Source organism: Falco naumanni, chromosome 6, assembly GCF_017639655.2.
Source record: "Falco naumanni isolate bFalNau1 chromosome 6, bFalNau1.pat, whole genome shotgun sequence".
In the NCBI taxonomy this organism is placed as follows: Eukaryota; Metazoa; Chordata; class Aves; order Falconiformes; family Falconidae; genus Falco; species Falco naumanni.
Genome location: NC_054059.1, coordinates 4,709,983 through 4,727,852, shown reverse-complemented (window position 1 = coordinate 4,727,852; position 17,870 = coordinate 4,709,983). Strand labels below are relative to the sequence as shown.

The 17,870-nt window shown below is 45.0% G+C and overlaps 1 protein-coding gene across 4 annotated transcripts in view; it reads left to right on the top strand.

Moving 5' to 3' along the window:
• ANKRD6 (ankyrin repeat domain 6) overlaps positions 1–17,870 on the top strand; it is a 100,749-nt gene that overhangs the window by 49,493 nt on the left and 33,386 nt on the right. For 2 of the 4 annotated variants that reach the window (XM_040599310.1, XM_040599307.1), the window contains exons 3-4: positions 392–545; positions 15,239–15,495. In XM_040599310.1, coding sequence (XP_040455244.1) covers positions 15,376–15,495 — 120 coding nt within the window. In that variant the 5' untranslated portion in view covers positions 392–545; positions 15,239–15,375. Of the gene's footprint in view, positions 1–391; positions 546–11,116; positions 11,479–15,238; positions 15,496–17,870 lie in introns of those variants that run through there. The other 2 variants (XM_040599309.1, XM_040599308.1) reach the window with 2 other exon arrangements.

Here is a 17,870-nt window from a genome sequence, read left to right as displayed (position 1 = left end):
GCTGAAATGGGATACCTGGGCTGAGGTGACAGCGAGATGTGACGGGGAAGGCACTAGAGAGAGAGAAGTAGAACAAGTCCTTTTCCTGATTTTATTGATTTATTGCATGATTTCTGGGAAGATACGAAGGTCTCTGCCTTTTGTATAATTGTGGAGCTGCCACTGCTTTGCATTTTCAGAGATCAGTTAGTGGGAGCCAAACTGGAAAGCCATGATTTGAACTTGTTTTGTTTGTAGTGGCAAGCAGGTGTATGAAAACCTCAGGAGGAGATAGCTGGGTTTGCCCAGGTGTATTCAGGCAGCTGAACGCTGCGGAAAGCACTGGTGTTAAAGTTCTGTATTCCTTGGTCTGCTTTGACAATCCATTTACGATGTGTTTCTCCTCATGCAGGAGCAGCCTACCGTACTGTGGTACAGATACTCTGTTGCTGTCAGCACTGGAAAAGACCGAAGCTGGCATCTCTGCTGTCCTCACCCAGAGGTTGCTCTGCAAGACACAGCTGTAAAATGTTCATCAGAAAAAACTGAACAATAGATCCTTAAGAGTGAGTAAAAAGCAAATCTAACTTTTAAAAATTTTTGGGGCCTTAAATGTATAAAAATAATGCCATGCAGAAATGCATTTGGAAATGCATTGAAGTTCCTGAGTAAATAGGGATTGAGAAGAGCTCAGAGTTTTTCCCGTGGTGCTGGGTTATGATATTTATGTCACACTGCTGTGTTCTTTGGAGTATGTAGTTCCTAGTCTCCTCTGCTGTCCGTGTTACACCCCTGCTGAACTGCATTTCTAAGGACTGGTGGCTCAGGGCTAGTGAAGAAGAGTGTCAAGCGTCTTATTGAAATGGGATTTCCCTAAGCACGATGCTGGCTCCCTGGAAGGAGAGCTGCTCTGTCAGGGAAAAGATCACCTGGGAGGGATCAGCTCCTTGGGACTGATATGAAGGCTGTGGGAAAATACCTGGACAGCTGTATCGGGAAAGGAGTTGTCCTGTTTCGTGGGCCATGTTCACCTGCTCAAGCAGGGAAGTTGTGCAGGAATGAAGAGGATGGTGTCCTGATCTGCCTTCTCCAGGACACAGGTGGACAGCAACAGTTTCCAATGGCAGAGAGAGACACAGAACATCTTAAGGATGTTTTCTCAGTGGTTTTCAATTGCCCTTTACTTTTGAATTCTGAATGATTGTGTTCCAAAGAAACCCACTGCAAAGTGCTTTCTTAGGTGTTTTGTAGGCTGTAGCTCTAGTCTTTAAGACATGAACTTGTAGACCCAAAGGATCGCGTACTCGGTGGGATGCTGCAGAGTATGGGGCAGCGGCTGGGGAGGCTGGAGGGAGGTGGCTCCAGTGTCCAGGCCTTGCCCTGGTGTTTGAACCCAGGTACCGCTCCTGCCTTCCCACAGCTGGAAGAGGTCTGCAGAGCCCATCCTTTGAGACACATCACCTGTGCCCTGCCCAGACCTAGCTGGGAGAAAATGCTTGTGATTCAGTGACTGATTTCCCTCAGAGTAGTCTGAGGAGTTTCCTTTCCTGGAACGTTTGACCAGCTGGGATATTTGTCTAAGGTATATGCTGTATCAGTAACTTTTTAGGCATGGTACAGCAATGCTGTTTCGTGAACCTTGAGTGAAAGCCAGCTGTTTTCAGCTGCACCTGCTGGAATAAGGTTTGTGATGATGATGGTGTTTTTCAAAAGAAAGTCAGAGACTGTTCCCCTGGAAATCTCCCTCCTCTGCGCAAGGAGGGGTTTCTTTGTGCTAATCCGTTTCATTGTTTCTGGGAAATAAGGCAGTCTTGATGCTGGAGGATGAGCCAGGCCTGTGGGATCATCGCCAGAAGCAGCTTAGGGCTTAGAAAATAAAACCAAAGAGCATGGCATGATTTCTAAAGTCCATGCAGAAGACAAGTCATTACTGAGATTTGCTGATACTTTCTGCACCAGTTGTTTTTTTCATTTCTGTTCCAGTCTGAGTGTTTTAATTCTTAATAAATCACAGTGATTTACCATTGACAGGAGATGTCATGGTGAAGTCAGGCAGATAAAAGTCCTCTAGCAAACTGCAGAAAGCTTAGTGTTTCTCACAGATACTGTGGATAGGATTCATTTAATCTAACTTTGGGTATTTATAGTGCAGTATCTGAGATGATGCTTAATGAGGTAAGTAATTTTAGACTGTCATTCATCTGACAGTTGAAATGTGCTTTAGGATGACATGATTCATGTCCTTTGTTGACCATAAAGGGAGCCTAGCTGAGTAAGTCAGTGGCAGATGTCTGCACTGCCCAGTGAATCTTTTTCTTTACATCTGGTGTCACAGTGCTGTCCGGAGAGCCTCTGGGTTTGCAGAGTCCTGAAAATTTGCATTCAGTCATCTGTGATCAGTGCAGACACAGCAGAGGTGGTGCCAAACACTTCCTTGCAATTGTTTTGGTGTTTGGGTTTTTTTTTTCCCTTTTACTCTCATGAATCTGAGATTTGGCTTTAGTCATCAATTACTGTTTTGGGAGGAACATCATGTGATACAATGGAAATGATAATTTTTTAATTGTTACCGTGAATCATAGCTCTATGGTAAAACTTGCATGAGAGCTTGTGTCTGGAAGTGTCGTCCATGCCATACAACCTCTACAATAAGAATTTATAAAAATACAGCTCTTTTTTTTTTTTCTGGTGGATGACAGAGGAATCCCAATGTTTCTGGCTTTTAATCCTTTGTGAAGTTTTTTTCAAATTTCACTGAAGTTGGAGTGAACCTGGTTGTCGCTTACATTTATTTGGAAAAACCTTCCTGTGTAGAAGAGGCAGGGAAAGGAACATATGAGAGTGATCCAAATGGGCAGCAGACAGGGCTGAACACAAACTGGCCACGTGGGTGGCAGGCATGGTCTGGATATTGTTTTGGAGCTCTGTGCATGAATGAAGAGGGTACCAAGGAGACAGTAGACAAAAACGCCAGTAGTGCTGAGAAAAAGCATGAGTGTGCTCCAGGGTGGTGTACTGCAGGAGCACGCTTGCACTAGGGATGCTGTCCTGCTAGTTGAGTCCCACTGGTGAAAACCTCTAGCTTTCCTAATCTCATTTCAAGAGAAACCATTTAGATGGCAAGTGTAAAGAATTAATGTTTGCTGTGCAAATTATTCTGTCGGTAGTGCATACCCTGCTGTTTTATAGACTTTCCTGTTTTCTGGATGAAGAAGTAATTTCCTCTTCTTGTGCTGTAAACCTTCACCCAATGAGCATGTGTGCAATTTTAAACACATGGTTCATTTCAGTGGCTTTAGGTGACTGTAGCTTAATAAATTTTCCAGCAAAGAGCCTCGCAGGAACTGGAACATCTCTCTTATGTGCAAAGGCTGAGATAGTTGGGACTGGTTAGCTTGGATAAGACAAAGCTCAGGAGGATCTCATCAATGTACAGAAATACCTGAAGGGAAGGTGCAAAGAGGATGGAGCCCAGCTCTTTTCAGTGGCGCCCAGGGGAAGGACCAGAGGCAGGGGGCACAACATGAAACACAGGAGATTGCCTCTGAACATCAGGAGGCACCCACTGCGAGGTGAAAATACACAAAGTACCTCGATCTCCTTCATTGACAGAGGGAGATTTTCTCGTGGTAAGTTAGAGAGCTTGCTTCAGGTGGTAGCTCAGGAGAGGGTGGTACCTGACAATGAGCAGTATGTGCGCAGGGACCCGGACTGGAAGCCTGGCGCCTCAGGGGGTTACTGCAGTATGGGGAGCAGACCACCTACTTACACTCTGGTGCCTTGCCAACTATGGAGGTGGATGGGAAGCAGTGAGCTGGGAAGGTGCAGGTTAAAAGGGGTTAAAAGGTGGAAGCCAGTCAATACATGTTTTACCTATGGAAGATGCACCTTTATAACTTGTAAGAAAGCATCCCTTGAGGACTGTCCTCAGCTTCCATAATGGAGACCTCTGATCCAAAGCCTGCGTGTGAGTTACTGGGGAAGAAATATTAACTGGCAGTGTCTAAGGAGGGTCTTTTTCCCTGCAAAGCCTCCCTTACTAACGTGCTCCCACCAGTGCAACTTCTGGTCTTGCCAGAGATTTTCCATTGGGAAAATCCCTGCACAACTGTCTCCTATTTCCCTTGCAAGCTGACACGGAAACAAGATCAGCCATGCCATCAGCATTAAAAGGTCTTAGGGTTAATAGCACCATACACTAAAGCAGGGCGGGGAGGCGGGGAAACTGTTGTGATGCATATAACCCTTTCCAAAACGCATTTTTTAATTAGTTTTTTAAAAAGTTATTTTTATCACCCAGACTTCTTTTTCACAAGGATTTGACTTATCTAGATACTTTGGATTGATTAAGCAGTTGTGGGGTGCTACTAATGAAAGTAATTACTTTAGTCCTGAGAGGACTGCAGCATGTTATAAAATAGGTTGTAACACTCATTTAACACAATAAAAAAGGGTTTCCAAGTAGATACTCTCTGTTGCTGCTTGAAATGTTTGTGGGTTTTGGCTTTGAAAGCTATTACTGCTTCTGTCCCTCCTGTTTGTGTAACTACACATAAATGGGCATTAAAATAGGCCTGTTGGGCTCCTCACGCTCACTTAAATGTGCTTTTCTTGGTGCCCCTAGTTTCTGAAAAATAGAAACAGCGTTTAACCCCTAGTTCACAAATGGGGTGGTGGGACAGAAAGGGCCCGTAAACTCTGCAGGAGGATGGAGTGGGGAGGAGATGCAGGAACTTCAGAAGGAGAGCAAATCCATGGGGATTTGGCTCCACTGAGACCAAAATCAAGAGGATTGAACTCTGCAGAGGTGACTGCTGAGCACTATACTTGCCTGTCTGTAGGAATGGATCCCGGCTTCCTACAGGGCAGGGCATGACTGATTAGGCTGCAGAAACAGTCTGAGGTTTGGAGTGGGATGGGAAGTGAATTTGATCTGATGCACTTGCAATGAAAGGTAAGACTGGCTCTGGGGCTCTGGGATGCAGAAATTGAGCTGTGGAAGAAGTCAGAGAGAATTATTAACTGGCGAGTTGTCACAACCTGGAGGGTTACCTGGCCTGCAGGAGTAAGGAGATCATGACTGGAATTCTGTAATACACAAGGACATGGAGGCTTCATCCTCTGAACTTCTCTGCTTTATTAAGCTTACCAAAAATAACACAAAATTCACCACTAAAATATAACACAAAGTTCACCTGTGATCAACACAGTGAATATATATATCTCTCAATATCTCAAGCTATTACAAGTTATTAGCAGCAATCAATAATAGCAGTAATCAATAATAACAGCAACAAGCACATATATAATATTGCAGGTTACTACAAACTTATCCCTAGTCAACTTACTGATATATAACAGCAGATATGATAGATTCCTTACGTATATATGCATATATATGCATGTTCATCATATTACTGATGCCAAGTGCATCAAACCAGTCCCAGAAGGGGGCCAAAGCATCCCAGAAGCGGGAGGACAAACCGAACTGACCCCAGAAGTGGGCTGGGGTAGGCTAATAAAGCAACAGGCAGAGTCCCACTTCAAAGATGATCCTTGTCATGGAGTTGGGAGTCAGCCAGACATCCCTGGCGAGGATCCAAGAGCTTGCCTAAAAGATCTTGTAGTAGGCTCATGTAGGGAGCTCAGCCTGTTTAGGCAAAGGAAAACATGTGCAGCACAGGAAATTCTGAAAGGGAAAACCTCCATTTTGGGTAAAAATTAAGTCCTTTCTATAGCACAGAGATGTAAGAGGGTGTAGGATACCAGCCCTTCAAGGAGCTAATAGGTGCTGTTAATTTCTGGGTTTTTACCTGGCAGAGCCAGTAGATGAGGATGATGATTTCTGTTCTCTCAGACCAACTTTTTTTATTTTCCAGACTGTTTTCCTGTTCTTACAGTTAGAACAGCCAGTGGCAGTTACTGGTCCTTACTTTCTCAGGATGTTTCCCCCATTTTCCAGACTATTTTTCACCTTTTCAGATGATAAGTTGCTGTTACAGTCCTTTGTTTTTGCATCTACTGATGGCATCTCAGGATGCCTCTGGTTTCTAGGCACCCAGCTGCACTTCGAAGATGCTGGCTGGTTTCTCAAGGATGCTGCAGGTTCCCAGGCTGGCAGTTCTCAGGCTCACAGTCCAGCAGGCATTTTCATTTTCTCTGTTGGTATTTCAGCAGATATCTTCTGCTCAGTATTTGTCCCCTTGCAGCCAGGTCAGCTTTAGGGCTGCTCACATCTGGAGTCCTCTGGAAGTACTCTGGTTTTGAGTACCAAGCATCAAAAGAAGTACAGCAGAGGATGAACAAGTAGAGAGCTAGGAAGTGATCTAGAGGAAAGGGGTAAAAAAGCCTTCAGTGTGTTTTACCTGAAATAGAAAGCAATGGAGGAAATGAAAGAAAGGAGGGGGACAGGAATCCCCATCCATGGGCAGTGATTTTCCATGCTTCATTATATTTGTTAATATATCAGAGAAAGATGAGGGATCATTTTGATAAAATGGCTTATATTGTGGGGGAAAGAAGCAAGTGTAGTAATTGTCTGGGGTACAGCACTGACAGTATTGAAATGTCCGTTTATTGTCCTCGTTTCTTTATCATTATATGCCTCCACGTGTAAGAAATGATGTGGAAGTCCAGTCTGTTTGCTGAGACTGCCAACAAATGTATCCTTTAATATGCATTGCAAATTTTTTTGTCATTTCTGAACATCTTTGCGCTAGAGTTAGAGTAGAGACCTTCTGTGGGTGTCGGGTAGGATCCTGCACAGCCGTGAAAGAGCAGCTTTGGTAGCTGATCTAATGGTGCAGAATTGAGCCTGTGGTGTGAAGAGAAAGCTTTGTCCCCTTCACTTGCTGCTGTGTAACCTGTAACACTGAGAAGTTACATGAGAAGTGTGCAGCATAGAGGCTTCGTGCACAACATCAGAGATCTTTGCTACCTTTCTCACAGATAGGATAAAGTTCCTAAACACACACCTTTTCAGCAGGCTTTGTAGTCTCTGAACGATGGGCTCTCTTCTTACTAGGATTTCTTCAGAGATGCTTTTAAGTTGCATCCCAGCATTTGGAGACCATTTTCAGGGCTCTTCTGAAGTCTGCTGAGGCCAGAGAGAACTCTCTGGTAGGCTCAGCAGGTCTGGGACCTTCCCTAAAGCGGTTCCCTGTGTGAATCAGGTGCAGATAGTTTTAGCCCATCAATAATGTTTTTTCTTAGGTGTTACAGCCAGCTTCTTGACAGCAGCACTGGGGGATCAGTGCACGCGTTTCAGTAGTGAGAATTACTGTCCCAGCTGTGCTGGCTGCTGGGGTGGTGCCATGCCCCATGCAGTGGAATGTGACCTCCACATTCGCTTCCCCACCGCGCTTGGTTTCTCTTGCTTGCCTGTTTTCCAGGGCATGCTGAGTCCCTGAGTATTTGTGCTTCCTTTTTGTGTTGCGGTACCTTGTGGTAGGAAGCAACAGGAAAAAATTACCTTGTCTGGACAGTAGCAGTGTGCACCATAACCAGGGTACATGCTGCTCCATGGGTTACAGTGGACATACTCAGCATTTCCACCCACCTTTCTCTGAATATGTGTCTCTCCCACCCTGGCCGCTCCATCCCCAGGGTTTCATACACTGACTTGCAGCTTGAGCCTCATTAAGCTTTTAATTGACACACTGCTTGCCAGACTCGTGCACTTATGCCAGATGCCTAGCAATGCTGAGGACTGTTGTGTTAATACCGTAACCTCTCAGGTACTCTTGATGTCTTTGTGATTCAATGCTGAACTGGGGGGGCACCAGTCCAGTGACCTCACTGCATCTCCCAGTGCTCTCCCAAGACGTCAGCTGTGACAGTACAGGAGGTACTGTGTCATCACTGCTGGCAGCTCACAGGTCATGCTTTTCTTGAAGAGGAAGAACATCTCCAATGTTCTTTTGCCAGCTGGAAAATGCTTTGAAGCTGGTAAATGTGTGTTTTCTTCTTCCCTGCTCTGTCAGTCAGAGCATTTTCTGGTCACTGCCTGGCTGCACATTTTTACTTGTGTTTATAAAACATAGGATCTATCTCAAATAGAAGTTTGTGGCTTGGTGCTGGCTGGCATTAGATTATAGTAGTGGGTTTTTCTGGCCTTGAAAAATACCTATAAAGGTAGGGACAGATTTTTTTCTTTAAATTCTGCAGCATGCCTTTTGCAGAGTTCACCTGAGTTGCAATAATGTCCTGGCTGGGAGAGTCTGGCATTGCTTGTGCTAGTAGGGAGGAGGGTTCTGATCAAATGTGGGGAAGAGACCTCTGCACCACCACACTGACACGGGGGCAGTGAGGTCCCCAAACCGAATGGCAGATACTGCCCGTGCTATAGGTAATTTGAAAAGCAATGTCTCTAAAACCATCTTTCTTGTATGGAGGTGGAGCAGGGAGGTTGGAAAGCTTTTTCTGGCAGCAGATGATGTACCTTGGAATTAAGAAAGGAGGGAAGAGCATCAGAGGAGGAGAAAGAGTTTGTTACGGAGAGGATTTTGGCACCTGCTCCCAGTGAGGTGCTGCAGTCAGCTTGCATAGGATCTATGTGGTGTTTTAATTGATTGGCAGGTGGCTTCTGCACAGAAGATGATGGTGAGGGACAGTTCTCCCATCCAGAAGCCCCACTGTGTGTGAGTGTAACCTAAAACCCTACTCTCCCACGAGTGCAGCCATGTGCCTGCTTAGTTCCCAAGGTTGGGCTCAGCACTTCTGTTAAGTAGCAGTGAGCTGGAAAGACCTCCTAACTGGTTTTATGCAAATGGGAGTGAGATATCTCATGCGTTTGTGTTTGCACACAAGCACTGTTCCCTATCAAACAATAGATACTGTTTTGTCATGTAAATAGTGCTCAACTGATGAGGGCTTGCTGAGGTCTGAGCTCCTTGTACTGAATGGTTTTGACATGTGCATGCAGGTGTTGAAGGAGAGGGTGGGGGAGAGTTGTGAAACTTTAATGAGATAAGCCAAATAAAAAAACCCCAAATCATGTTACATGGGAAGTGGTGAGTATATAACCTGCTTATTTGATAAGGGGGGGTCAGGGCTACATGGCAAAGAGATAAGTAGGAGGGGAAGAAAAACAGTTGTCTTCATACAAGGAGATTAGTGATGTCTAACCGATGACTTGAAGCTGGCTCTGATCTTCATCGTTGGTCTCCATGTGTCCGTACCTCTCTCCAAAAGCGTTCTGCTCGGCAGGTGCAGCTTTGGAGGTTGGTTTTGGTGGTAACAAGGCATCGCCCAAGAGCTGCCAGGCAGCTGAATATTTACATTCAGTGAAGCTGACGGTGGAGGCTGGGCAACGGAGACGTACTCGACAAAGCAGTTGGGGAAGCTGTGGTCGCTGTCTCCCCATGTTTGTTGCCGTGTGGGGTTGGCTGTTGGTCTGGCTGCTGGCAGCCACCAGCTGCAGTGGAGCAGTGACATCAATCAGTCTGATCTGGTTGCGGTGGGAAGCATGATGAGCAGCTGTCATGCAGATGCTCCCTGGGAGGCTGTTAAATAGTCATTGTTGAAGTAATTAATAACAACAAGGGAAGGGGGAAAAAGGGAGCGCAAAAAAAAAAAGTTTTAAGAAGTTCCAGACTGTGCTGATACTTAGGGTGGTGAATTGCACAACTGCCCATATGAAAACTGAATAATTTTACTTGGTGTGATAAGATATGCAGTGAAAACAATAGCAAAAAAAACAGAGACCCACACATAAGCTACCAGACTTTTATGTAGGTGTCCAGTTTAAGATGTTGATTGGTATAAAATCTAACGCAAAAAGTAGTATTGATGTTGTTGTAAAGAACAGTATGAATCAAAAGCATATTGTTCTTGACTTGGTGGGGTTTTGCTGTTTTTCCAGATGCAGCTGCTGCAGTTGTGGTTTTAATAATGATGCCTTTGACTGTTTTTTTACTCTCTTTTGGGGCAGGAAGGGGGGAGAGGCAGAGTCCTCCCTCCCTTTAGCAAAATACATACGTTTTTCCTGAGTAGTTTATACTGGATCCATGACGGAATTGAAGAAAAAAATCACTTAAAGGAAAGCAGTGCTGCAGGTCTTGGAAAAACTCTCTTAAAGTCAGTTTAGAGAAATGGTAGATATATCTGCATCCTTCAGTAAATGATAAAATGAGTTCCAGAAAACTCACTTCATAATGCAATAATTGACTCTGTTGAAAAGTGCTGCTATTCTAAAGTGAGTACAGTCTCTGTGTTTATGCCACATTTTAGATATGACAAACTCCTTTGCAAAGAGGCTGGACAAGAAAAGAGCATTTTATAGATTTTAGTATGCTGTTACATACTAATAAGCAAAACAATCCCATTTTGCTCTGAGAGCTGAGCAAAGAAGACATGGGCAGTATTTAGACATAGAAAGTTTTCTTAGAAATACTTTTATTATTATGACATAGTAGCTGTTCTGTACCCTATTATAAGAAAATGGTCTGAGTCCATATCTTAACACTGGGGCTATTCTAAAATAATTTAGAATGATTTTATTTCATTCTTTATGTCGCATAAAATGAAGTTACCAGGTGCTGCGAGTTTTTCCTGGACTGTTCAGCATAATTTCTGGTGGTAAACTAGGAAAGAGAATTTGGGGTCCCTTGCAGGGTTTCTCTTTCTTTTCATACTGCCACCCCCCCCCCCACACCCCCCAAGTACCTTGGTACACACCAAAACTTTGTTAGGTATGTAAGCATTCTTTTATGAGGTTACTAATTTAACTTTGTGATTGTACTGAGAGTGACCTGTCCTCTGGCATTGCATCTTTTCCACTTAGTGCAGGGGACTTTATAATGTTCGTTAGCTCATGGCTCTTAAATCTTTCATAGTTTTCAGCTTTTTTGTCTTCCCTCACAGAAGCAGCTGGGCTTTTTTAATCCTTTCTGCGAAATTAGGAGAGGCAATCGCCTAGCCTTTCAGTGTCTGTGATGTTTGATATGTCCTGGACTTTCCTTTGGCTTGCAAAAATCATCATTCCTGTACTTTTTTATAACTGACGTGTAGGCAATACGGCCGCGGAAGCAGCCTGCCAGCAGTTTGGAGGGGAGGGAGCTGGGGAGGGGGAAGGTGCATCGAGTGTTTTTCGCCTGCTCTGCCAGTTGCACGGCAGCGAGGCAGGAGCTGCGAGCGTTACGACCCTGAGAAGCCGGCTGCCCACCCGCACCGTGCTGTGCCATCCCAGCCAAACATCTCCTGGAGCATCCATAGGGCAGCGTGACTCACTGAGCCGCAGGCATCAGCTGGGGGGATGCGGCTGGACCTCGGCGCCTGGGGACGGTGCCTCGCTGCTGCCAGTCGGGAATACTGATCCATGGTCAAGCTGTCCTTCTCCACGCTCTGCTGGTGCGGTGAGCAGGTTATCCTCGGGGGTGAACAGGTTATCTTCAGGAGGAATTGCCCCGTGGCAGAGCAACTGAACCTTTGGGCATCACACCTGGCCAGCTTCCCTGGACAGGCTCGGGAAGTAGGTGTTGCTTTCCCAGCCTGCCCCAGGTAAGTAATCTGATCTTAAACAAAGAAACACAGAGATGGGTATTTCTTATTTAAAAATACGTTAAAGCAAAATCCTTTGGTTTTGTTTTTGTTTTAAAGGCAGAAGGTGTGAATGTTCCCGTGCTCTGTGCTTCGGGAGAAGTCCCAGATTTGGGGGATGATAATGAGGGATTTAATTCTAGGCAGCAGGTGCTGGCAGCAGGGATGCGATGCAGCGCCTGTAATCATGTTGTCGGGATCATTTCGCACCATCTGGGTGTAAAAAGGGGCGGTCGAGCTTTTAATTGTAGTCCTTGGGCATCTGGTACCTTCCTCCTCCTGCTGCGGGTGCAGACATGTTCCAGGAAAGGTGGTCTGTGTGCCTGAGGTGTGTAGAGAGTTAGAGCTGGTGGGGAGCGATGCCACTGCCCCCGAGCCCCTGCGCTGGGGAAGGGTCCTTTGGTGGGAGGGGAATGAGAAGGTTGTTCCCCTTCCTGCTCCCGCCGGTCACCCATCGCCTTTTCCTACCAGCTCAGGAAAAAAACAAAGTTGGCTTTACAGTTGTGTGGGCATCCTATCCCAATCGGACACGCTTTTCTGAGTTGCAAATAATCCCAGCTGAGGAGGTGTAAAGCAGCTGGCGCGGGGAACGTGACCTGTTGTGCGAGCGCCTGTCTGTGAAACAGCCCAGAGCAGGAGCCAGGCTTCGGGTGTGACTGCCTCCGGGAAGGGGCACCAACAGCTGCTGCAGACTTGGGCAACGTGGGAGACATCCGTAAAAGACTGATAGCTGAATCAACTCCGTGCTATGCTTTTATGCACGATCCAAGTGGTGGAAGAGGCAAGAAGGCAAACTACACGGTAACAGTGATGCCATCGCAGTCTGTCACTCCGGTGTGGCAGGCTGAGGAGGCTCGTGATCTCCAGGGGGAATGTACTGCAGTAATGAGAAGGCAGTGAGAGAGAGGGAGAAAAATCGAGCCAGGGAGTACAATTTCCAGCATTTGCCTTGCATAGGTAGGTACCTGTTAACCAGACTTTTCCCTGGCAGCACTAAACTTTGCGCTGTTGCGAGTCAGTTGAGGTGTTAGTGTGTTTCTAGTGGTGTGGCTAAGATGTAACAAACATCTACAGTTTCTGTGAATTTGCTCAGAAATGTCAGGGTGTCAGGAAAATGTTTCCACTGAGATTTTTGCAGTGACTATGGGAATCTCTCAGTAACAATGATGTTACTGCTTTTTTCAATTTAAGGGGTAAGAAAACCAAGCAAGGTCTGACCACAGATGTTTTAAGAGGCACAGAGGTGTCGGTGTATCGTACATGACTCCATCCAAAGTACAGGCAGCCAGCTTAAGCGTAAGGATGGGGACACACGAGTGGTAGTACAGTTCATCTGGAAACCACCGCTGCACAGGCAGGGGCTGGCAGAGAAACAAACCACCCCAGTGCCTGGAGAGCTCATGGAGGAAGATCCCAGCTGTCCGGCTCGCCCTGCCCTGTGTGTGGGACGGAAGGAGTGGGAAGCACCCCTGGGCTGAGGTGCTGCTTTGAGATGTGATGGGAATGTCAAGGGTGTGTTGGGAGCAGGGAGGCTGGGCTCGGGGAGTTCAGCTTGCTTCAGTAGCACGAGTCGCTGGAACGCAGATACTTAGGGAGGTGAGATTGAAACTTGTGTTGCTTTTTACAGATAAAATTACTAAGTGTGGGTAATCTGTATTTCTTCGGGTTTTTTTGTGGTTTGTACTCTACCGTGCACATCCCTGCCAGAAGAGCAGAGTATGATGTGTGCAGTGCTGGTGAGGGACACAAGGGGTTTTTCTTCTGTCTTCCATCTTTTTCATGTTACTAGGGTGTCCAAACCGTGTCCATCACATTGAGGGTGTGGGTGAGACTGGTCCAGCAGCACAGGCTACAGCACCGCTTCTCTGTTGTCCCTTGTGCTGCGTTTTGGGCCCAGAAAGTTTCTCTGAATAAATGCACAGCTATTTCCATGTCACTCCAAACATGTTTGCATTCAGAAGGCAAGAGAAAGGTGAGGAAAAACTAACCTGAATCTTTTACCTGGAAATAGTTACCTAATGCTTATACCTAGAAATCAAGAGTCAGTTATCTGGAGTTATTTCCTGGCTTTGACGTAACTTTTCTATTAACCTTGGAGAAACCAGTAACTTTCCTGTGCCTTCAAGGTTTTTTTTTTCTAAAATGCAAGTAATGTTCTTGAGCATATTCTTCACCTCAAAGGGTGTTATAAGAACTAATGCTCATAAAGCGTTTTAAAATTTATTAATACAAATTACCATAGGAGTGCAAATTCTGCTAGTATCACCTACTAATACAAATTAACATGGTTTTAATATACATGATCAAAAATGTTTAGTGTATATCGGTGATCCTGCAGGGTCCAGGGACTTTTTGTACTGCTTTGGTGACACTGAGGATCTCAATACCCTATTAACCATTCAATTAAACAGGACTGCAGCATCTTTTTGTTGCAGAGGTGTACTGGTGGATACGATTTTGTAACACTGGAGTGATGTTCATTAAAAGGTCTCACCCCCAGCATTTAGGAGACGGGGAATTCATGCGCTACAGGCACCTATACATTCTCTCCTTGCTGCTGTGAGTGTCTTCCTGATGTGAGGATTGAAATGAAATCTTTCTGCTGTTCTGGTATGATCTCCCTGCTGAAGCTGTTAGCAAAAACGTCAGTACTCTGAGTAGTGGGATTATGATGAGGAGGGGTTTGTACTATCAGCTAAACTGAAACAAACAAATAAATTTAGGGAGGCAGAGATGCATTCAAAAGGATAACGTGATGATCAAAGACATTGTATTCCACTATCAATCTCCAAGATTATCTAGTGATACTTTGAGAGAGAGAGAAAGGTAAATCATCTATATACAGACTGGCAATCTTGAAGGTGTTTTTCCTGTACTGAAACAGTTAAATACCAATATGAAAAGCACAGGTAAAGCTGAAATCCTCCCAAACGGGGAAGGTTCTGCATCCTACAGCTGGAAGTGATCTGTGGATACACTTTCTGGAATTGTGTCAGAAATCTCTTTTCAGCTCTGATGGCTCATTGAACAGGTCAGTCGAGCCTGGGAAGAACACGCTCACAAGTTTGCATGACAAGTGCTAAATCTGATTTGTTTCTGGGGTCAGTGGGGTGTGATGTCAGCACTGTGGGGGGAACATCATTTATCGCTGACAGCAAAGGTGAGCGTTTCCCAGTTGCACATTGTGATCCCTCCCAAAGGTGTCCTTGGGATGGTTCAGGGGAGGCTGTGAAGCATTTTATACTCATAAGGGAGCAGTCAGCTGCCTTTAATTGCTGACTGCACTCAGTCCTTCCAGGGCAGAGGATCGTATATTTATATCAGGAGCCAGTAACTATAACCTGTTCTTGTTCCCTTGGCCAACACAGGCTGAGCAGTGGAGGTAGTTAACCTGTCCTTGGCCAATTAAAGCCTGTGAAACCTAGAGGGAAGTAGAGAATGAAAGGGGACCACACAAATACAGGTTAGGCCAAAAGAGAGTTAAGCTCTCAGAAAGTTAAGGATATTTGTCCCAAACTAGGGGGATTGAGGGCACGTTGAAGATGTGCTACTGTCTACGTGCCTCTGCATTGCAACAGAAGTGCAACGTCTTCAGGAGGCTCTGAGGGTTTTTTGCAGCCCCCTCCCAAAGCAGTGCGAAGACGAACACTCTGGGAGGAGCTGCTGCAGTGCTTCCATCTCTGAAACCCTGCTGACGGCAGCCTTGTTTTCTGATCCACAGGTCCAGAGGATGGCATAGCAATAACGGCGCTGTCCAGGGAGCTGCGGTCCTTCCTTGCCTGCCTGCATGCTGCTTGAACCAATCCCAAGCTTTTGTTTTTGGACTGAAGAAACCTGAAAACCTTTATCTCCTAATTCATGAGCCAGCAGGATGTGGTCGCCGTGCTTTCAGAACGCCTGCTCGTAGCCGCCTACAAAGGCCAAGTGGAGAATGTGGTGCAGCTTATCAACAAGGGTGCCAAGGTAGCGGTTACCAAGGTAACAAGAGAAAAACGCTTTGCAAAATCCCTGGGAACTAACATAACTCCTAGACCATTGTCTGTGAAAATGCCCTCGTAGCTTTAGCAGTCTGAATGTGACTAAGGTTAGTGTTTAGATTTCCTTAAATTTTATACTTAATAACTCATGTGAATTTAGAATATAGGGCATGTTTTGTATTTATACACTTCCCAGTGGATGCGGCTGTGGTGAACACAGAGTCCTTAGAAACGTAGTGTGTCGATGGAGGGGCAGCAACATTTTTCAAAGCATGCATTGACTTTTGAACACCGTGTGAACTGATGAACGGAGCGATTCATCACTGTCAAGGGAAAGTTGTTCAGAGTGCCCATCTTTCTTGGTGAGAGGGTGGGGAAAAGCCACTTGTTGTGGCAGGGTAAAGGTACACAGAAAGTGTTCCTTGCCACCGAAGTCTCTCGGTACAACGGCCTTGCTTATACCTGACATCTTCATTGATTCGTGCTGTGTAGTTCCCAGTCAGTTCCATACTTGGGGGTTGCAAACGGTGTTCCCTGTACCTTCGATATAAGGTCAGCATCCAAGGATTTCTGCTTAGACATTGAGAGTTCAAACCGATACTCACATATTCCTAACTCTCAACATGTTATAAATAATACTAGGATATAAAAGATGAGATAGAATTGGCTGTTGCAGAGAAAGTTCAGCAAAAACCCTTAAAAATAATTTAGGTAGGTTAGATCTTTATAGCTGTAACATGAAATTTGGGACGTCCTAGTTTTAGGAACTATTGTCCCCCATTGTATCTAGTTTTATTTGTATTTCCATATTGCTTTGAACATTTTGTATGTAGAGGAGCTATTATTTACAGATAGAAAGCAAATGTGAGTGTATTTGATAAGTAATTTACCTTTTCCTCTTTTTATCTGTCAGTGACAGTTGTTTTCAATTCCTTTGCAGTGTTTGAGTTGTAGATAGTATTTATTTTGAAAGCTGGAGTGAACCAAGGACACCTGGTGTTCGTAAGTTTTGTTTGCCAAGACTAAGTGGCCTCTCTTTGATAGATACAAAGTGTTGGTGTTACTGTTGGAAAGTTGAGCTCCCTGGTGATGTCTGAGACCGTCCCTGTGGCTAACCGGGTACTACAGGATTGTAACTATTCTTTCCTCGAGGTTGTGGGTCATCCCCATGGAGCCCAGGGAGGGGGGATGACAAAAGCTGTCCCTCTTGTCATCCCAGCACATCATCAGACGGCACAGACGAGGTACTTGGGTAGCCTGGTGACAAGCCCTGCTCAGAAGAAATGAAGTCAGGTCAGCAAGACTGTGGAGAAGTGCTCGGAGGAGTGGAGAGGTTCTCAGAGGAGCAACCGAGTTTATGTGCATGTGGTATTTTGGAGACAAACACTTACACCTCCCATGCTGTGAGCCAGATAGAGGTGAACTCAATGTGAACCACGAGGCATGAGACCAAGCTGCTGCCCTCATCAAAGCCCATCAGTTCAGGCTCAGGAATGTCCTATGCAGTTTGCGTCTGGCTCTCACCCAGCCATCTAGCTGCATAGGGAGAGCATGTGCATATTTGCCTGTGAAAAGCTGTATAATCACACCCTGGAAGAGCTGGGTTTGCTAATCTGGTGACACACAAAGGCTGGAAGGAGAAAGAGACGTTTAAAGTCAAGGACAAGGTTGTCACAGGAGCAAGCATGTGTAAACTAGCCTCAAGTATATTTAAACTGGAAATTTGAAGGGATTTTTTAGCCATCATAGAGCCGGGTTTTTGTGCAGTCTTTCAAGAAGCAGAACAGGTACAAAATTAGAACTTCTTTCAGGTTAGGCGTTAATTTTAGGATGGAAATTAGATGGCAGGCTTGTAGCAGAGAACTATTGATCAAGCTTTCAGATAAATTGAAACTCAGAGCCTTCTTCCCTCCCCAAGATAAAACCTGTTGCAAAGTTAGGCATAGAAAGAAATGTATTCACATGCATGCCTTAGTTCTCTTCTACCTGTATATCTTCTGCTTTTATTCATAATTTTCAGCTTGTTCTGTCAAATTAATTTTAAATTCTAGGGATTTGCTTGAAAATTTTTTTTAAAAAGGGGTGTTTTTTACTTGTCAGCCAAAATTCCTGCTGAATTCTATCATTATGAGTTTTATTGGAAGAAGACATGCAGAGACAAAGCTCTTTGGAGAGAGAGAAAGTTTCCACATCACTTTAGGCTTTAAATATATTTCTGATATGCATCTGTAAGTGCAGAGCAGTTCTTGTGGAAAACACTACACAGAGATCTAGAGCTAAATGCTAGAGAGTTCTTTATTCAAACAGAATTAATTGATCATAGCTTAAGAAACATAAAGGATATTTTCTGTAACAAACCGAGTACTATTAAATGCT